The sequence below is a fragment of the Hippocampus comes genome, unplaced genomic scaffold (assembly GCF_001891065.2).
Source record: "Hippocampus comes isolate QL1 unplaced genomic scaffold, H_comes_QL1_v1.1 scaffold205, whole genome shotgun sequence".
NCBI classification, from domain to species: domain Eukaryota; kingdom Metazoa; phylum Chordata; class Actinopteri; order Syngnathiformes; family Syngnathidae; genus Hippocampus; species Hippocampus comes.
In genome coordinates this window covers 462,848-481,197 of record NW_017804874.1, presented here as the reverse complement: position 1 = coordinate 481,197, position 18,350 = coordinate 462,848, and the positions used below count along the sequence as shown (strand labels likewise).

At 40.1% G+C, this 18,350-nt stretch overlaps 1 protein-coding gene across 18 annotated transcripts in view; it reads right to left on the bottom strand.

The window, feature by feature from the left end:
• The window catches only part of plekha6 (pleckstrin homology domain containing, family A member 6), an 87,995-nt gene that overhangs the window by 25,345 nt on the left and 44,300 nt on the right, over positions 1-18,350 (bottom strand). For 10 of the 18 annotated variants that reach the window (XM_019879314.1, XM_019879372.1, XM_019879320.1 and 7 more), the window contains 5 exons: positions 16,157-16,257; positions 5,018-5,205; positions 3,895-4,431; positions 1,710-2,190; positions 1,288-1,374 (listed from right to left, as the gene is read on the bottom strand). In XM_019879314.1, coding sequence (XP_019734873.1) covers positions 1,288-1,374; positions 1,710-2,190; positions 3,895-4,431; positions 5,018-5,205; positions 16,157-16,257 — 1,394 coding nt within the window. Of the gene's footprint in view, positions 1-1,287; positions 1,375-1,709; positions 2,191-3,894; positions 4,432-5,017; positions 5,206-16,156; positions 16,258-16,655; positions 16,864-18,350 lie in introns of those variants that run through there. The other 8 variants (XM_019879349.1, XM_019879363.1, XM_019879418.1 and 5 more) reach the window with 4 other exon arrangements.

The following is an 18,350-nucleotide window of genomic DNA, read 5'->3' as shown; positions in this document are numbered from 1 at the left end:
CCTCACAAATTACAACAAACAGTGGCACCTGATTTTCACAAGCCAGACTTGGCAAACGTCTATTTTACATTTCAGCATTTCAGTACAAAAGGGGTGAAACACTACATATACAGTGAACCCTCATTTATCACGGGGGTTACGTTCCAAAAATAACCCGTGATAGGCGAAATCCGTGAAGTAGTCAGCTTTATTTTTTACAATTATACAATACTGAACTATGTATACAATGCAGAGGCGATTGCTCTAAGACTGCAAGGGAAGCTCAGCTTCCCCTAAAATGTCAAAAAGTAAGTGATCAAATATATGTGTGTACGTACAATTGTGTGGACATGTCATTGACTAAATATGCGCTACAACGCGCTCAACTTTTGTTCCGAATCAGCTTTTTATTACTGGTTACGACGCGACTCTCTTCTCATTCATTCCCACAGCTTCACTGTGCTTTAAACTGTGTGCACGCTGAGCGTCGACCATGCGGACGTGCATTGAAACGAGACGAGTCATTAGATAAATGCTGGTTTGGGAGTCTATGGACAGTGGGCGTTTATCGGGTGACCCGGACGCTCAGCTTTTCTGCATGATGATTGGATGATCTGTCTGAGGCTGAATCTCTTTTTGATTGACAGCGAAATGAGCCAATCACATGGTGAAGGCATCCTTTTCATTTTTTTGAAAAGGAACGGAGAGTAGAATTTACGTATGAATAAACGGACACATTTTATGATGTAGGCCGAAATTGAGCTTCCCCTCCTTGACAGACCAGCATCCGCCACTGATACAATGAAACCAAAGACCAAAAATTTGCTAAGGTACATTTGGCAAGCTGTACAGAGACGAGGTGCTGAGACTGTTCACGTTGGTCAGTCCCTTAGCCAATCAGGATGCAGAACACAATTCACTGTTTAAAAAGAAGCATTAAAAAAACTGCACTAAAAAAATCTGTGAAACAGTGAAGCCGCGTAAGGTGAACCGTGTTATAGCGAGGGTTCACTGTATACCGTATTCTCCGCACTACAAGGCGCACCTAAAAGCATTCAGTTTTCTCAAAAGCCGACAGTGCGCACTTGAAACATTTAAACATATTTGAAACTGAGTACAAAAAAATACTTAAGAGAACGTCTGGGATAAATTGATGTCTAGATGGCCAAGATAGAACTTATTGTTTGCAGCTGCGAAGCAAAGCTTCACTTTTTTCAAAACAACGGGTCGACCACCGCATGACTATTTCTGTTTATTCTGTGATGCTCTCTTAATTGTAAAGCATTGCAGCACATGGGCAGCACATACCATTTTATGGTGGATGGAAGGGGATACGGGGTAGTTGTGGTGGAATAGTCCTTGATTTATGGACCTCCTATCACCAGAGTAGTCATACTAAAGGGAGGGAAGACGATAACGAGGAAAGAGTAAAAAGGAGGCAAGAATGACAGCACGGATGTTAGACTTGGGAAAGGTGAAAATGGTCACAACATTAATCTTTCATTCTTTCTTTCTTCTCTTTCTACGGTTACGTAAAACAAAACTCTAAAATTAAATAAAGACATTTCAGTTGTTTCGATGTTGCGCCTGAATTGTTCACGCCTTTATAAAACTACAACCTCAAATTTCAGACAAACGTCAGTTGATTGTGCTGTAACTGTCAGTTGATTTTTAATTTTTTAAAATACATTCAATATGATCATCCACCATGACAGTGTTGTGCTTCTCACCTTTGGCGAGCTGAGCGATCTCCTTAGGTTATAGACAGACGGATCGGCGTAGATCACGTCATCCCTCATTCTCCCCGAAAACCGGTCAAACCGTGCCGACGGTGATCGAACCGGTGAGGCAAAGCTGTGCGAAACTGGCGAGTAGGCTCCTCGGGAGGACAAGGATGGTGACCTGGGCACAGACCTGGAACGTGGCTGGATGGACAGGCGTCTCATAGACTTATCAACTCCATTGTAGTAATGTGGTCCCCAAGAGTCCCTGGGCGTTGGTGGACCATAAAACTGGTGAGGCCCGTCCCTCAGTGAGTGCCGCTTTTCCTCCACAGTCCAGCGGTGGTCATATCCCCCCACTGCAGAGACGGAGCAAATGCTGTCAGGCCGGACTCCTGGTGGGTACAGCGGGTACTCCTCCAAATACTGCGGGCCACTGGAGTAGCCATAGTAGTTGAAGCCTTGGCTCGCTGGGTAATGATGGGATGGACTGGAAGAACAGGTACAAAGCAAATCGGATGGGATTTAAGCCTTTGAGTGAGAAAACGTATTGGAAGTAAAGAAGCACTTCTCCATATCATGAGGTGAATGTGTGGCATTCAGCCAGCTCTAAAAATACTGTATAGAATAACATGGTATAGTTGCCACTGATTATTTAGCAGGAATTGAACAGTATAAGCCATCAGTACATTCAGAAATATTTTAGTTCACCTCATTTGTTAGCAGGGAACAGAAGTGACATCCCATTGCGATTTACAACTCATTACAGTTTTAAATTTGTCAGGTATTAAAACCAAATCTCCCTTACAATATGAGCCTTGTTTTAATCTGGCAGTAGCAGACAGAATTCAAACAACAAAAAGTAGTAGAAAACAATGTATATAAACATACAGTATCACAATGTTTCGTACTTTCGTACAAAGTCAGCTGCGTGTATCCATTTGTTCGACTGTTCAAAATGTTACGACACAAATAAATTATTTAAAGGGGCAGTGTGTGAGAAATGGTTGATTATTCAGTTTTCATTATTTCACAAACCTTCAGTTAATTTCATATGCAAAACAATATGTTCAATTACATCATCATAACTGTTTTAAAAATGTAATCGTAGGTTTTCAGATTCAGATTCAGAAAACTTTATAAGTCGTATTTAGTAGGTGATATTAGATTGAGCGCTCCTCCCCCACAGGAGGCGACCGGAGGCTGCCATGTTTCGCCACCATCCTTCTGCTACGGATTCAACATGATGACTACAGCATGTGTATTTAAATGGCACACACGAACTCTGTCACTTGAGGGAATATTAGAAGTCGTTTGGAATGATATTATGCTTGCACCCCTGCTGAAGAAATAGGTGGTAGGGTTGCAAATTGTTGTTTCTCGAAGGCACCGCTTTTGAGCTCAGTTCACTGCATTCTCTTAGTTCACCAGTAGATGGAACTAAACACTACACACTGTACCTTTAACAATACGATGATTCCACTAACGTGTTCTTGTCCTATGTTTTATTCCTTTTTCAAGGCAATGGACTTTTCATCAGGAGAAAGCCCCTTTGGGTACTGCATTTTTTTTAAGAAAGTTAAACAACCTCACTTTTGAAATTCCCCTTTAACTAGTCTCATTTGGTAAACTAATAATCAAACCTGTCTAAAAGTTATATCAATAATCTAATTAGACAGGAGGAACAACATATGCAAAAACATATCCCCCAAAAACAAAAATTCAAAGGTTTAACTTAAATCATCCATCCATCCATTTTCCGTTCCGCTTATCCTCACAAGGGTCGCGGGGGGTGCTGGAGCCTATCCCAGCTGTCTTCGGGCAGTAGGCGGGGGACACCCTGAACCAGTTGCCAGCCAATTACAGGACACACAAAGACAAACAACCGTCCACACTCACAATCACACCTAGGGACAATTTAGAGTGTTCAATCAGCCTGCCATGCATGTTTTTTGGAATGTGGGAGGAAACCGGAGTACCCGGAGAAAACCCACTCAGGCAAGGGGAGAACATGCAAACTCCACACAGGGAGTCCGGAGCTGGAATTGAACCCGGTACCTCTGCACTGTGAGGACCGCCCCAATTTAAATCCAATATGCATAATTATTAACAGGGGAGGAGGGACCCTCCAAAAGTCATTTGGAAGTTTTAAAAACCACATATGCCCATATTTCTGACAACAAGGTATGTATACCTGTTCATGTCCTCCTGGGACACCATGACCCGCCGCTGGTTGACCCAATGCTGTAGCTGTGCCATCGAGCTTTTCCTTTGGGCCACTCTCTCAGGGGCAGTTCTGGGAACAAAACCCCTCCTCAACACCACATTCTGGTGCTGTTCTTTTGTGTCATTAGGTGAGTTGACACTCGCTTGGGGATGTCTTTGAGGTGTACAAGTGCTGTGACTTTGGGATTGAGGCGGTTTACCGTTGTAGTTTTGGGGTGTGGAGCTGGGAGGGAAATGCTTACTCCAACCATTTGGATTGTGGTTTGTTTGAAAATGGCCACTACCGGGCCCCCCACCTTCATCTTCAGTTTTTCCTCCACAGTCTTCTTGTCTCCCATTGTTCTTCACTGTGTCCTGATCAGAACAAGGAGTTGACAGAGAGGCCGTTTCCAAGTTGTCTACCCCATTGTCATTTTTGTTTGGTGGTATCTGTTGTTTCAGTTCTATTTGCGGATCGGTGTTTCTTGTCACCATGGCCTGGTCCACTGTGACAGCCGCATTTGATCTGAAAAAGAAATAAAATTCAATTAAAATAAAATCAATAATTTCATTAAATGACACATACAGGGACAGACACTTTTATATTATGCATTCACTTTCTAAACCACTTGCATTTATTGGGTCACAGGTGAACTGGAGCCAAGCGGACTGGGTGGGGGTTGGCCCTATAATCCACGAGCGTAGGTCTGCCCAAATGAATTACTTTTATTCATGGCGGGTTATGAATAGAAATGTCATTATTGTTTTAGTGATGTGGAAAACAAGAACGTGAGGGATGAGAATGAATTTCATTCTCTTCTTCTCTTCTCTTGCACTATCACTCATTGGAGAAATTAAGTAGTACACTGCAGCCAAACGGCATGGGTCCAGTCAAGGTTTTAATTTCAATAAATACTGCGGGCTGCTACAAAATGGACAGCAAATGCCCCCCCCCCCCCCATCCCCTCGCTCCATTGTTTGGACAGCACTGATTTGAATAAATTCAAACTCCAAACTTCAGAACTGTGAGGCAGATGTGTGCTGCCCATATGAAACGTATTATTGAATAATTCATTTGTTGGTTCTGTGTACAGTATATGTAGGTGCAACACCTGCGGGATGGATTAACGTTGACCTCTGCAGCCTCGCTCATGGCTGTGATCCACTCCTTTTGCTCTTCATAGCTGTCTGTGCTGAAATAATATGTCCTGGTTCCAGCATGTTCCGCCTGTACGCAAAACACAACAGGGGCTTTCAACTCCCCATTTTCTTCCTGTTCCTCTTCCTCTTCCGACCACACCTGTAGAGAGGTCAACAAAACAAGAACTGATAAGAACAACAATCTCAGAACACATTCGTAATGATTTTCGTGCAAACCATTAGCAACAAATGAATCTCCGCATGCATGAGAGATGCTTGCCCAGATGCAAAGGTTTGTCTGCTTTTGCTGAAGTAATGTTCGATGGACATGTAGATGCTGATATTTGCTGTGGAGTGAGCAGTAATACAACACGAGCATCTTGATGAATTGGACAAATTGCTTCAAGATCAACAAAAATCAGTTTTCTGTAATTTTTCTGTGCTTTGCCAACGGGAACCATTGCAACATGCACTATAATGTAAATAGGCATGCATATTGGCACCAAAGATTTGACAAGACAAACAGTCACCACTTGTACCTACTTTACTTTTATACCCAAACAGGAAACAAGGAGTGAAGGCCAGTAGAGCTCATGGGGTGGATAAATACAATGTGGAAAAAAGAAGAGACAAGGAGAGGGTCAGGGTTTGGGTTGGGATTACAATGGTCATGTTGAGTCTTTGAATGTTAAAGATTTGTTTTGCGTTTGTATATGAAAAAGTAGCGGAAGAACTTTCAAATTTAAAAAGTGGAAAAAAAATAAAATAAAAAAATGCAACCTTATATGCACTTAATTATTCATCCTGGTTAAATAAAAGCACATTCTATTCTGAAGTCAACAGTTACTTGCAGTTCAAACCGTTCAAACAAGTATTTTTACAACTTCCACCAGAGGGCAGCAGAGCCAAAGAAGAGAATAACCGAAAAATCAGAGAAATTGCATTTTCTATCTTCCATCTTGAAGCTCTCTGAAGCTGCTCTTTTTAAACATGGCACGCACCACTTTCCATCTCAACAATATATGGTTCATTCCAGAATCAGAGGGCATTTTACGTCCTACTCAACAAAAAAAAAAAAATCTATCCACAAAATACTAAAAACATGCAGTTCTTGAGATAAAATCTAAAAACAAAAAACGAATAGAAAAGAATGTTTGAAAATAGTTCACAAATAACAAAAATGCTCTTGCCCTAAGGACCAAACTGAATCTCAACTAAAACCGTTAAAATGACATTTTTATTTAATAAAATAAAAGATATGTTGCATTGCTCTCTCTTGTAACTGTGGGAACATTTATTTTAATAAAAATTCATTCATTCATTCATTTTCCGAACCACTTTATCCTCACTAGGGCCGCGGGGGGTGCTGGAGCCTATTCCAGCAGTTTTCGGGCAGTCGGCGGGGGACACCCTGAACCGGTCGCCAGCCAATCGCAGGGCACACAGAAACGAACAACCATTCGCGCTCACACTCACACCTAGGGACAATTTGGAGTGTTCAATCAGCCTGCCAAGCATGTTTTTGGAATGTGGGAGGAAATCGGAGCACCCGGAGAAAACCCACGTAAGTACGGGGAGAACATGCAAACTCCACACAGGAAGGCTGGAGCTGGAATTGAACCCGGTACCTCTGCACTGTGAAGTCGATGTGCTAACCACTCGCCTACCTGGCCGCCCTTTAATAAACATATTTTAAAAAATTATTATTCATGAACCGTGTGTCACACAACTTGCACGCAACCCTCTGACTATTGTTAGGTGCCTCATGATGTCAAAATGTGAACAGCATGATGAAGACGACTGTTAAAACACCAGCTCTAATTGAACCACGACTTTATTTATTGGTTGATTCAAGTATCAAACATCTGTTGTAAATTTTGCCATGAAGCAACTTGTGCAAAAATTACTTAAACATTTAACAGTTGGACATGTGCAATCAAAAGCTTAGAGGTGATCACATTCAGTTCATCTGTGAAGGTTTGAATGCATTTTTTGCGCGTGCTGAAATTTCACCTGAAGGCCAAATATCCCTCACTTTTTATAAGTAGTGTGTATATAGCTCCATCTCTCTCTCTGTGTGTGTGTACATATATATATATATATATATATATATATATATATATAAACAACACAATAGATGAAATGATTAAAATGATAATCATGAAATGAATCGCAATTATTACATATTTGCCTTTAAAGCATGATTGTGGGTCAGTACAGTAACGAAATGTTAACCCACTGCTGAAATGTGTTTTCATGTATCCAGCAACAACATAAGGATGAAATGATGTCACTAATAAACAGGACTCCTTTTCTTCCAGCTTGGAACACCGATGTAGTCCGCCTACTGCAGTGACAGAGCAATGATGCAATAGGGCTGACTGACTACACAGCAACACCCAGCAGTAACCTAGCAACAGAGGAGGGGCCTTGTGTAAGTATGGCGTTTGTCCTTGGAAGGGAAGGTGCAAGGAGTAAGAATTGGTCATTGACACTGCTGCACTTCCTGATTATAAATGTATAAATGCTAGAATTGTATTTTTTTTTCAGCCAGAAAGAGGGGCTATCTATCTATCTATCTATCTATCTATCTATCTATCTATATATATATATATAGTGTGGGGGGGGGGTGTATATACACTCACCCACATGCACAAACAGAGTGGGCCACCCACCATAAATCTAGGCCACGGTGACACAGAGAACAGCGGATATCGCTACCTTATCAGCATGTATGTTTTCAGGTCAATTGATAATTGCTAATACGGACATTTCGCTGGTTTTAGCAACCATTTGATAGGGCTAGGCACATATGATGGATGAGTATTATTTAATTTTATTTAATTTCTTTTCTTCTCATCTTTATTTCACCACAGTGCACTATTATAATACAGGGAAGTTTAAATCTAAGAAGTATGAGATATTTTTCATCTTATGAAGTATGTGTGAAGAAGATTCTATTTTAGTCAGAGTGCTGTCAGCAGAAGAGACACGACATCAAAGCAGGTCATCAGTTGGTCCCTTTCACAGCCGTACTCAGAATATCATCTTATTTAGAAAGCCATGTAAATGTAAAAACATAAAAAAAACTAAAATAAAAACTATGTATGTATGTAAAATATTTATTATAGATAGATAGATAGATAGATAGATAGATAGATAGATAGATAGATAGATAGATAGATAGATAGATAGATAAACAAAGCTCAATAGATAGACAGAAAGAGCTAAATACTGTAGATGAAGTATATAGATATTTTATTCATCCCAGGAGAGGAATTATAGGTTAAATATACTGCATGGTTCAAGTGACACAGTTCAAGTGGCTCAAAGAAGACAAAAATGTTTAAAATCAAATATCTTCTGATCAGAATCAGACCTTTTCCAAAAATCCTGTCTGCAGCAAATGAATTAAGTGCCTTGATAAAACTATTTTCTCATATCTGACTTGTGTTTTTGTTTTCATGTACTGTATTTAATTCTCTTTTCTTATTTTTGCATATTTATCACATTTGAAAGTTTTTACCTCATCACCCCGATTTTAATACCACACAAAGGCATCCCAATTAAACACAAAATTCCATTTGAAAAAAACTAATTAAATGGAGGAAAGAGTCGGCTCCAGCTAAAGCTACCTTGCTTTGCCTTCATCAACCCCACCTGAAGTTCAGATGTTCTAGTAGACAAATGTATTTCTTTAACACCAGCTGGTATTTGGAACTCTTGGTAATTCCCTTTGCCCTGACTCAGGCCCAGTTCTGAAGAAAAACAGTCCGAAAGCACTGTCGGTATGGTTGTCTTTTGGTGTCATGTTTGTGTCAAACATACCTTTGGAAATTAGAGGCAAAAAGTTCTACATTGATTTTTAAAAAATGATGAAACCGAGGCTGACTCCCATTTAACGGGAGTGTGAATGTTACTTCTGAACATAGCCACAAACGAGGGTGTCCGTGCACGTTATTTCAGTTGCTTTGTTTTACAGTACACAACAAACCATGAACACATTGTACAGTCACTGCAACGGACGGCCCATGAAAGTTTCACAAATGAAACTTGGGAGGGGTATAAATGCTTCTGAAATGCATATACTGTATCTATATGCCAGGGCCGTCGAGTTTATCCATCTGTACTTAAATCAGTACAGAATAATACAACACAATGCTGTTGGGAAATGGAGACTCAAGATTATACCAACGAAGCGCCCTTAGATCTGAGGTGAGCAGAGTAGGTTAACGTTAGCCTGTGGGTTTTATCCTATAGAAGAAGAGTGACAATAAATAAAAATCCATTCATCCTTTTTTTCCTGCTGCAGGACTTGTCAGCGTGGGTGAGCTGGAGCACATTGCTAGTTGATTTTTTGTCACCGACCAATCACAGCAGGTTAAAAAATAAAAATTACAAAAAAAAGGTGTGACAACTCTTTTTTTCACAGGCTGGCACTTGTTTTTAACTGCAGGCTGTGGGGGTGAGGCATACCTGCACTGCCCACACAAGTCACACAAACACACCCCTAAGTTTCACACTGTGGTGCACTAATGTGAATTAGACCTATACACACACTATACAGACGTTCTCACAGTCACACAAACATTTTGTTGGGGGGATGGTGTCACAAATCTGAAAAATTCAGAACGCTTCACTTACAACAGCTTCAGATGGCTCACTTTCGGAAACATTTTAGGAAATATCAGATTTACTAGGCAGTGTCATTTTACACTTAATGGCAAGGCAGGCAATCCGGCGACCCAACTATATTCAAAATATGTCCACCTTAAGAAATGAAAATCTTTCAAACAGACAGTTGACATGTTTTTTTCCTCACAAGATATCCTCAGGCTATGGACACACCCCTGTCTGAACAGCCAGGTTGTAAAGTTGCAGGTACAACAGGTTTTGAAAAGTCCACAATAGATTGGTGGGAACAAAACAAATCTTAGTAGCAAAGTCACTAATCTATGGGAATTGTGTTGGACATGGTTCACGATTAACAAGAGCACAGATTTCATTGAAGTATGATTTGTGCATGATGTAGATTGCTGGTCACATAAAACACCCGTCTGCTTCCCTGCTCCTTAGGTTAGTTAAACTAATATCTAAATAAATAGCTTGAAATAGTTGGTGTTCAAAATGCAGATACTTAAACCTTGCACCCTCATGTTTAAATAAGCACCATGGAATAATTTGTGTGAGATATCGGCATGACATGAATTTTGGAGGACAAATCCATATTGTGGATTATACTGTGTAATATTGATGACTCATTAACATGTGCTCCGCCAGCATGAATCAAAAGGTCTGACTGACTTTATTTACAAAACTATGTCATCCGAGGTCAGCACAGCCCTACCACGTAGTGGCACATGTTGCCCAACCATTAATAGGAGCGAAGCAAGTAAAAAACATGGTGGCAAAAACATCTCTTCATCAAGGCAACTTGGAATCTTTCGGGAGGGACTGATGACTGGTATTATATCTTTTCATCCATTGTCTGAGCCGCTTATCCTCACGGGTGTGCTGGACACTATCGCAGCTGTTTTCGGGCAGTGGGCGGGATACACCCTGAACTGGTTGCCAGCCAATCACAGGGTACACTTAAACAAACAACCATTCGTGCTCTCAATCCCACCTGTGGACAATTTAAAGTGATCAATTAACCTTCCGTGCATGTTTTTGTAATGTGGGAGGAAACTAGAATACCCAAAGAAAACCCATGCAGGCATATATACAGTTTATATAATTGTCATACAAGCTATCAAAGTATCCAAACAAAGGATCAACTGATGATCAGTGGATGGATTGCTGTAAGGCGTGAAAATAAAAGATACAAATACTGAAAGCTTTCATTGCATGGTGTTCTGTAAAAAAATGTATTTTGTTTTTGAGCAGTTCTCTGTATTATTATCGCTTTTGGAGTTTCATATCTCAATCAGTTTATTTTCTCATGTAATGTGAGGGTCATTTTACATACATTACATGTCAGAGGCAGTAGTAGTTGGGTCAGTTACCTTTGGAAGAGACACGTTGGAACATGATCCCTCTATATGACAGCCTGGGGGAGATCGTAAAATTGAGACAGGCCCTTTGTTACATCAGGTAAATTGTACCCTTGTTGAGAAATCAACCAAAAGCACAAAGACTGAGTAGAATAAAATCAGAAAATGTAGCATGTTGAATTAAGTTTTAAAACACAATTGCTCTGTCACAAACCTTCACGATTCACATTGTAAATAGTAAGCTCTAACTCAACAAGCAACACAACACTATCAAACAATCATTACGCAATCATTGATGGGTATGTGGCACGACTGAATGGTAGCCAGGATATTGTATCGAATACCTGTTGAGAGAAGTTACACTCAAAGCCTGTCAACAACAAATTAAAATTGACTGTGATCTTAAGGAGTCACACTCTCTTCTACCTTACTGAGATATGCAAGGTGGAAACACCAGCACACATGAGGTCCTCAAAACCAAGTCAAAAATCTTGGGGTGCTAATTGATTTGGATCTTTCAGCAGTCATGTCAAATCAATCACTGAAACAGACTTTGACCAGCTGAAAAACATCCAGATTGAAGGGTTGCACGCTTCAAACAAACCAGGAGAAATATGTCTATGCTTTTTATCTCCAGTAGACTTGTTATGATTCTGATTGGAATCCCTCAAAAGAGCATTAAGCAGCTGCAGCTCATTCAGAACGCTGCAGCTTGGGTTCTTACCAGAACAAAGAGACAAGAATATGTTTCTCCAGTCGTAAAGGCTTTACACTGGCTTCCAGTAAACTGTACAATAGATTTTAAAATTCTGCTAGTGGTCTATAAATCGCTGAATGGTTGCGTTCATGATTACATTGAAGAAATGGAAATGGAATATAGAACCTGTTGGGCTCTGAGGTCTGCAGACTCAGGTCAATTATTGGAGCCCGGAGTCCAAAGAAAATACGGTGAAGCAGCAGTTAGCAGTTCTGCTGCTTGCAAATGAAATAAGGTACCAACAGAAGTAAAGTCACCCACAAGTGTAAATGCTTTTAAATCCAGGTTAAAAACTATGCTGTTTTCCTATAGCTATGATTCAGGTCTTTCAAAGCATTTTTAAAATCAGCTCTCTAAAATCTTGTTGCTTTCAAATGTTGTACAGTACTTTAAATGATGGGAAGTTACCTTCTAGCTGAAATATATAAATAAAGCTGCCTTGCCTTGCCTTACTGTACAAGAGACGGAATAATGGAGGTCAAAATAAAAAATACATGCTGGCCAACAGGAATGTAGCAGATGTATGAAATATGACTGTTCAAAGAGTGACTTTTATAGACAGTCACCTGGAAATAAGAACACAGTAAAGCGGAGCAGTGGTCTACACTACGTGGGTTAAAAGTAATGTTCAATTACTAATCGTTCATTCCATCCATCCTATAATGCTGAAACTGTTCAGGGCTTTCCGCGAGCATATTTAAGATGACTATGAGTGACAGGTGGAAAACACCCTGGACTGATCATCAGTCAAACACAGTGTTGATGCATACAGACAGCCCACTATTTGCTTCACACGCACACAAAGGCAGTTTTCAAGGAATTGAACATACATTTTGGATTGCAGGAGTAAGCTAGAAAACATGGATAGTACGAATGCAAGCACAGAGAGAGAACAAACTCCACATACTGCAGGAGACACAGTCAAAACCAGAATGTTATTGCTAGGAGGCAACAGCGCTAACCACTCTTCCACAGCGCTGCACATTTCAAATCAAATTGTGTCATTATTGATGCAAAAATCAATGACATTTCCAGTGTTGCAGGGTTGAGGAAGTATTACTTATTATTTATTGTGGATGGATTAATTGCAACATAATACGATGATTTCAGAATTATTGATGACTTGAAGGAAAGGTAACTTTTCTCAGTTCTAATCTTCTCGTTTCCGCTTTATAAGGTAAACCATTTCCAGTCTGAACGTTTCTGTTGAGCAATCAGCAATCAATCAGTTAAACCCCATTATTTGCAGCAAAATTGGTGTCACTCATTATCATAAAAAGCAAGTAGCTTTGGCCAGATGCCAGTGAACCAACATTTATCTCGGAAGCCGCAGGGAACAGTGATGACTAAAATATGGAAATCACCATTCGCAAACTCACATGCACACCGCCTCCTGCCTATCCACTTATTTCTGTGCTCTTTCTGCAAGCACTTAAGATTCCGTAAAGCTCTGCTTCTTCTAAGGCACCATGTTAGAGGAGCCAACAGTGGCGACTAGCTTCGTGATGCTTCACATTTGCTTCATGAACCAATTGTAACAAGAAAAGTACACCGGAACGTCTTTCGACGGGAACACATTTGCTACCTTCACAAACACCTTCACAATATTCACAGCTCAGTGGGATAGGGGATTTAATATAACGACTGTCGTCCATAGGTCTGGATGTGAGTGTGTGAATGGTTATTTGTCGATTTGTGTCCTGCAATTGGCTGACAACCAATTCAGGGTGTACTCCCCCTCTCACCCAAAGTTGGCTAAAATAGGCTCGAGATCACCCACTGAGCTCAGTAATTTGTATTTTTACCGGTTGCAAAACGATGACATGCAGTGCACCATGCCACACTAATGTGCTCACTATGCCTGTTTTTGATATTCATGGTTCCCTTTAAGCCCAAGGAATACTGATGATTCATTCTACTCTGTTTGTTTGAAATTAGACAACGCTTTCTGTGATCAACTGTCCACACTCCCTTTGGTTCAGCTTTAAACGGACTTCCACATCTTTAAATATCTTATGATATTATTTCTAGGTTTACCTTTCTCAAGGTTCATTTAAAACACTTCACGAGATTTTAGTCTTTGATACATTTATATCTTACTCAGTGGTGTATGCTTTCATATTTGAAAATGTTTGAAAGTGCATCAAATGCAATTGATCTCTGTTAATATTAACTAGTTTACACAGTGACAGTAGACAGTAAACAGTACGAAGTGTCCAATCAGTAACATCGATGAAATGAACTCCATGGCAGGCAGTCCAAGCCAAGTGTATTTGCCATGGAGACCCAGCTGCAGGTGTAAGGGGGTGTGTATGAATGTGTTTGTGTGTGTGTATATGTGTGTGTGCAATGGCTACATGTGCTGGACTTTGCTCCCATGCTGAACATGCAATGTAAGAGTCAACAAAAAGAACAAAATGTTCTGAAAGGTCTCAGAATGACAAACACTGATTGCAACAAATATAGAGGGCTGGCAAAATGTATCGCTTTGTGTTTCACACGGATGCAGATATGGAAACAAGACTCACATTCCTAATTATGTCAAGATTTACTCAGAGATTCAGACTTCGGTAGCATGTCATTGGGTGACTTTGTAGTGCTGCTTCTTGAGATCGATGCATTCGTGACTTCCCCAATACCGTCTAATGTGTGACTTCTATATGGGAAGGCCATAATGTGACCTAACAACACGTGAGAATGTGCAAGCCCTGCAAAAACACACACCACAAACATGTTGGATACGCCACTGACATGCTTTTCAACATTTTGGCATAATCTCATCTCAGTATGGGTCTATGGTTATGGGTGTAGTTTATTTTAAAGCGATATGTAAAAATCACCAAGACTTTTAAGTAACCTACTCAGCGATCTAAATTGCAATATTTTCAGAAAAGTTCTCGTTAAAAATAGGTAGAAGTCTTGATCATTGGCGAAAAGAATTGCTTAAAAGGAAGCTAAGAGCTGCAAGAAGGAACATATTTCAGCCTTGAACTTGGCCACCTTCTGTAAGATATCATTTAAATATCATCAAAGAACTCTGAGAACGAAGAATAGAAAACTGATTGTCACTGATCAGACCAATGCGATATTAATAATGGTACACATACAGCACATTTGACAATAAAGTTGTATCCAATCCAATCCAATAATATATCAGAAAGCTTTTATTCGCCAAATGTGTCAAGTAGACACACGGGTATTTGCCTTAGCAAACAGAACTTAAAAACAGAAGAAAATTAAAAATAGGTCGAAACAGTCGATGAACCCAGATACACATGCGGGTATAAATATACACAGGATATATAACCATAGATGTATAGCTAGGGAGATATATATATAAAGGAGAAAGAGAGGGAGAGAGAGAGAGAGAGAGAGAGAGAGAGAGAGAGAGAGAGAGAATCTAAGTTATTGTGCCTATTTATAAAATCCTCCACACCGGCAGTGATCAACAGCATCTTAAAGCTGAAGGCAACTAGTTGAGGAGACTTTCTCTCTGTAACACCCGGCTTTCATTTTTTTGCCAGGCGTGACGGCGTTGCAGAGAGGCTAACGGCAGAAGTTTGAATGGGTATCATTTGGACTGTAATGCTTAACAGTTGATTTAAAACTCATTAACTATTCCCATACACACCTAACCAGTCCGGGTTAATAGCTTGATGAACCTGCTTGCCACCACACAAAGCATGTGCAGAGTGCAAATAAAGTATTACGAGATTTCATTTGAGCCGAGGACGAGTATGGCGGACCAAGACCAGATGTCTGTGAAGAATGAAGTTGCACAACATAATATAGTAAACACTATAATTCTGACCCTACTGGTAGCCCCCCCCCCAAAAAAAAAACCAAAACAACAGCAAAATAATTGCATGCTTCACAATGAAACTCCTGTACTCCGATGACAGCAATGCTTCATTAGAAGAGGTGGTACCCAAGCGGGTATTTTTAGCCATAAATTACACCATATGAGGCCCAACTATGAACTCAGCAGCTTCAGTATTCGCCAATCAGGTCCAAATCACCCTTTGTTCAACCACAGCAATGCAACCAAAGAACACACTTAGACATCACTAAATGCTGCTTGCGCAATTTGCACTTAGATTGTTTTGTTGTTGTTGTTGGGGTTTTTTTTTAACAATTTTATCACATACTGTGGGAAAGACAGTATGTGTCAGTTCATATTTCCACATGCAGTATAACACAGCTGTAGAAAAACAATGATCCAAAGTATATTTTCTGAACTGTTTCATTATTATTGAGCATTGCAGAAAATAATTATGTCTTTTCTCAGTTACGTTCCTGACATGAAACGGTAAACATGAACCTCTTGGCACCATCCGTCCCTTCCCTTGGATGTCACTGACCTTAAAGGCAAACTTGCGGGTGATGTTATCCGAAGGCTGCACTCCTCCAATCCTGAAACTGAGCAGAGGCAAACTCCCTAGCACAGTGTCCTCCTTCTCATCTGTGAAGAAGAAAAAAACGATAGTGCGTACACGTCTCAATTCGAGCTAAAGGAACAGGATCAGAAATACACGGGAATTCTGCAGAAAAAAAAATCATTGAGTTTTTTTTTTTTTTTTTTTGAAAAATCAAGACAAGACGCTGCAAATGGACTGGCGCTGCTTCTGGAACATACACTTTTACCCGTGGTGACAGTTTCCTAGAATAGGTATCCATTATGGTCCGTTCAAAAATGTGATAAGCACTTTATAATGGCTCCCACACATCAGAATCGTGTAGTCAAAAATAGGACCACCGTAGAAGAAAACCACTCATGTTGAATGAATAATGGATGTCAGCATGATTTCTTAAAACCTCCGCAAGTGCAAGTAGATAGATTTGTTTTCCTTTTTCTCCTACCTTTTATTCCGTGAATGTTTATCTCTGCATGGCCAATCGTCCTGCTCCTGACTGGGGTGTGCTTGCGTTGTGTGTGTATTGAGGAAGAGAGAGAGAGAGAGAGAGAGAGAGAGAGAGAGCGAGAGATTAAAAGGAGGGGGAGGGTTTGTGCAATCATACAATACACGGATCCCTCCTCTCCGTGTGCGCGCATGGTCGTTGGGTGGGTGTGTTTTGTGCGCACGCGCATGCAAGATAGTGATCAGCCCATGTGAGTCAGTGCAGCAGGAATTTCGGGCGGCAGCCAGCTGTACCTGCTGCTCGTCCGCACTGATTCAGCGTCGTGTACACGTGAGTGCATGCGTGATATTTGCAGACGCACCTCTTGCCTCTTTCTTCCTTGCCCCTGCCGCAAAAACATCGATTATTGACCTCTATGTTATAAAGCAAACCCGTGCACTCAAGTATTTTTTTTAAAAACATTGATGAGTAGAAAACCTTAAATGCATCGTTCAGGAACAACTGTAAAGAGATGCAATATAAAAATAAATAGATTTTATGAAATTTACCGATTCAACCATCAGGGGTTACATTGCCAAGTGGTAATTATAATTTGGTAGTTTGATTCCTTTTTTTCATGAAAAGTCCACTTTTTAAAATGGTCCTCCAACCAAATATTGATCATTCCTGATACTGTGTCATCAAAGTGTGAATGGGCCTTTTACCAGGACACGGGCGCAAGCCAGTCCAATTCTGTGCTGGTCCCAAGCCCAGAAATATGGGTTGGAGTCAGGAAGGGCATGCCTAATAAAACCGAGGCTGATACTTATTTACAAAATAATTTCAACAAAATGCAAGGAGAATGAATGAAGTCGATAAAAGGAGAAGGAGCATCTCGACAAGGCCCATCCTAAACATGGCAAAAATGGAAAACTTGGAAATGAATATGTCATTATTTTGTGAATCAGTGAATAAGGTCATATATGTTAAAGGTAGGTGTAAAGCAAATATTGTTGATGGTAGAAAGGTGTTATACAACAAGTTGTGACCTGGGTTTTCTGAAGGAAAAAATAAAAATGGCTGATTTACATCATTTTAGTATAACTGTACTATAACCATAAAGGAAATACAATACAATACAGTACAGTACACACACTAAAAAAAAAAAACAAAAATGTGGCCAATTTTTTTTTTTTTTTTTTTGTCCTGCTTAGAAGCAGCGCCACTGTGGTCAAACATTCAAACTTAAATTAAAGAACAAAAGAAAATGCTTGTCGGAGACAGGTGAGCAATTGTTTTATTCAACTCAAACGGGTATCAGTTCCAAAATACTGGACTTTTCTTCAGGAAGTGCATAGGCAAGATCAAAGGCACAAAAGTGTGCGTCTCTAAGCAGTATCCATTTTTTTGTTGTGGGTTTTTTTGTTTTGTTTTGTTTTTGCTTTCATGTCATGCTTATGGCCACAGAGGGCGTACATGCTATCTTGAGAATTATATGTTGTGGCAAATGATACCTGACTTTGATACAGAGCTTTTTTGTTTTCTTGATTCCTGTCTTTAGCATATTAGCTTTCAAAAGCAACTCACCTAGCGTTCACGACAGGGAATTGCAATTTATTGTCACCTAATGTTGTTGAGTTGATTTAATAATTGAAATAACACGTTGGTTATGAATCCGACTGTTTATTGAATCAAGATTTTTTTTTTTTGAAGGGA